Source organism: Austrofundulus limnaeus, unplaced genomic scaffold, assembly GCF_001266775.1.
Source record: "Austrofundulus limnaeus strain Quisiro unplaced genomic scaffold, Austrofundulus_limnaeus-1.0 Scaffold120, whole genome shotgun sequence".
NCBI lineage: Eukaryota > Metazoa > Chordata > Actinopteri > Cyprinodontiformes > Rivulidae > Austrofundulus > Austrofundulus limnaeus.
Genome location: NW_013952522.1, coordinates 1,121,816 through 1,123,485, shown reverse-complemented (window position 1 = coordinate 1,123,485; position 1,670 = coordinate 1,121,816). Strand labels below are relative to the sequence as shown.

Below are 1,670 nucleotides of genomic sequence, written 5' to 3'. Positions count from 1 at the left end.
AGTTTATACTTATACTTCCAAAAAAGTATTTTAAACCCTAGTATCTATACTTCTACTTAAATAATGAATTTTGTCACTTGTTTTTAATAGTAATTTTTTTCTTTCTAGTTTTTATTAAGTGCACTACTTCCTTTCGTCGCCAGATGGCAGCACGGTATTTTTTATTTCTTGGTTTTGGTCATTTTTGTCCTGGGCAGCTTGCCGTAGAAAACCGGTGCTTGCTGAGCATGCGCTTGAAACGTCCACTGCGAAAAGATCTGCTGGCGCCGAAATGATTGTCATTAATATGAAAATACAAACGTAAAGTGAGAACACTGGTTTTTAAATCGTATTTCTGCCGAACATAAAAGCTGAAGTTTGAAGAAAAACGCAGAGAAAGGMTAGGGGAGCGCCGGAAACTGTCCGTCCGTTTTGTCCTACAAGGAGTGTGTCAGCGGCGGGAGGGCCCGAGGTTTGCTGCTGGAGAAGGAGCACAGCTTCAGAGGACTACATGAGACGATAAACATCGTCCTGTCTGTCGAGGGAAACGAGCCTAAACATGAGAAAGGACGTGAGGATACTGCTAGTTGGGGAACGTAAGTAGCAGTTACGCTAGCAGCCACACTAGCAGTGAGCTGACGGTGTAAAAGTCAACAATCAGGTTTTTCTRCTCTCACTATTATTAGTAGTTAACATTTATAGGCATGAATTAGGCATTAAAGCTTGTATATGTAAAGACGTTGAACCATCATTTATATTTKCTTCCATAATGAAGCCTTGAGGCAGTAGTTTTCCACGTTTTCTRATGTAATATATACATTATCATTGATTTATAACAGCACATTTTATATTGCAGARTAATGTCAACAATAACTTGTATTGTTGACATGTCGGCATATGAAGATCAAGTGTCATTAACAGAACTTGTCTATGTTTCTGGAGTTATTGACCTGTCTTTTATTTATTTATTTCTATTAAATGACCCCTACCACAACCAGAGAGTGAGAGTTAAGAGCATGGTAAAATCAGATGTTATGGGTTTATCAAAACTAATGTTTGTGTCACAATTTTGCAATATCATGCAACCCTTCCATAGCTGTCTTGGTTAAAACCATCAGGGAAGTCGCTCTGATTGGATAAAGCTTTGTGACCATTTAGCCATTTCTAAAGGCTCTGTCACACTATAACGGTTTAGACAACTTATACTAACTTGCAACATTTTTTTAATGACTAAATAACTTCTATATATTAAATACTTGATCTAATCGTTAGCATTGCAATWTGTATTTGTCCAAAAGAGGCTCGAATCATTTTTTAATTGTCTTCAAAGTCTGACTAAAAGTTCATAAGGGCCTTAAGTTGTGCTGCAGCTGTGTACCGGGTCAGATTGTGCACATTTTATTTATTTTACATGTTACATGTTTTGAAAACGATTAGTTTGTTTAAAAGTTACAATCATGAATCCTTCATTTATAAAGGTCCAAGATGTGTAGTGGTCACATAAAGTCATGAATCTAAAAATGTAACCTTTTCTGTAACAGATGAAGTATAAATGTAGGAGGCAGAAATATTCCTTCACAGTTTCACCTTTTTGTTGGAACAATTATTTACCTTCACTGGGTTGGGTAAATTATTATTTGATTACCAATTGCTGATTTGTTTGGTTTTTTTTTTTTTTTTTTTTTTTTTTT

The 1,670-nt window shown here is 35.8% G+C and overlaps 1 protein-coding gene across 1 annotated transcript in view; it reads left to right on the top strand.

The window, feature by feature from the left end:
- Window positions 1–213: 213 nt before the first annotated feature.
- The window catches only part of rhot1a (ras homolog family member T1a), a gene marked incomplete at its 5' end in the record, with an annotated part of 17,930 nt that continues 16,473 nt past the window's right edge, over window positions 214–1,670 (top strand). Inside the window, 1 exon segment of the mRNA XM_014014941.1 lies at window positions 214–575. Coding sequence (XP_013870395.1) covers window positions 539–575 — 37 coding nt within the window.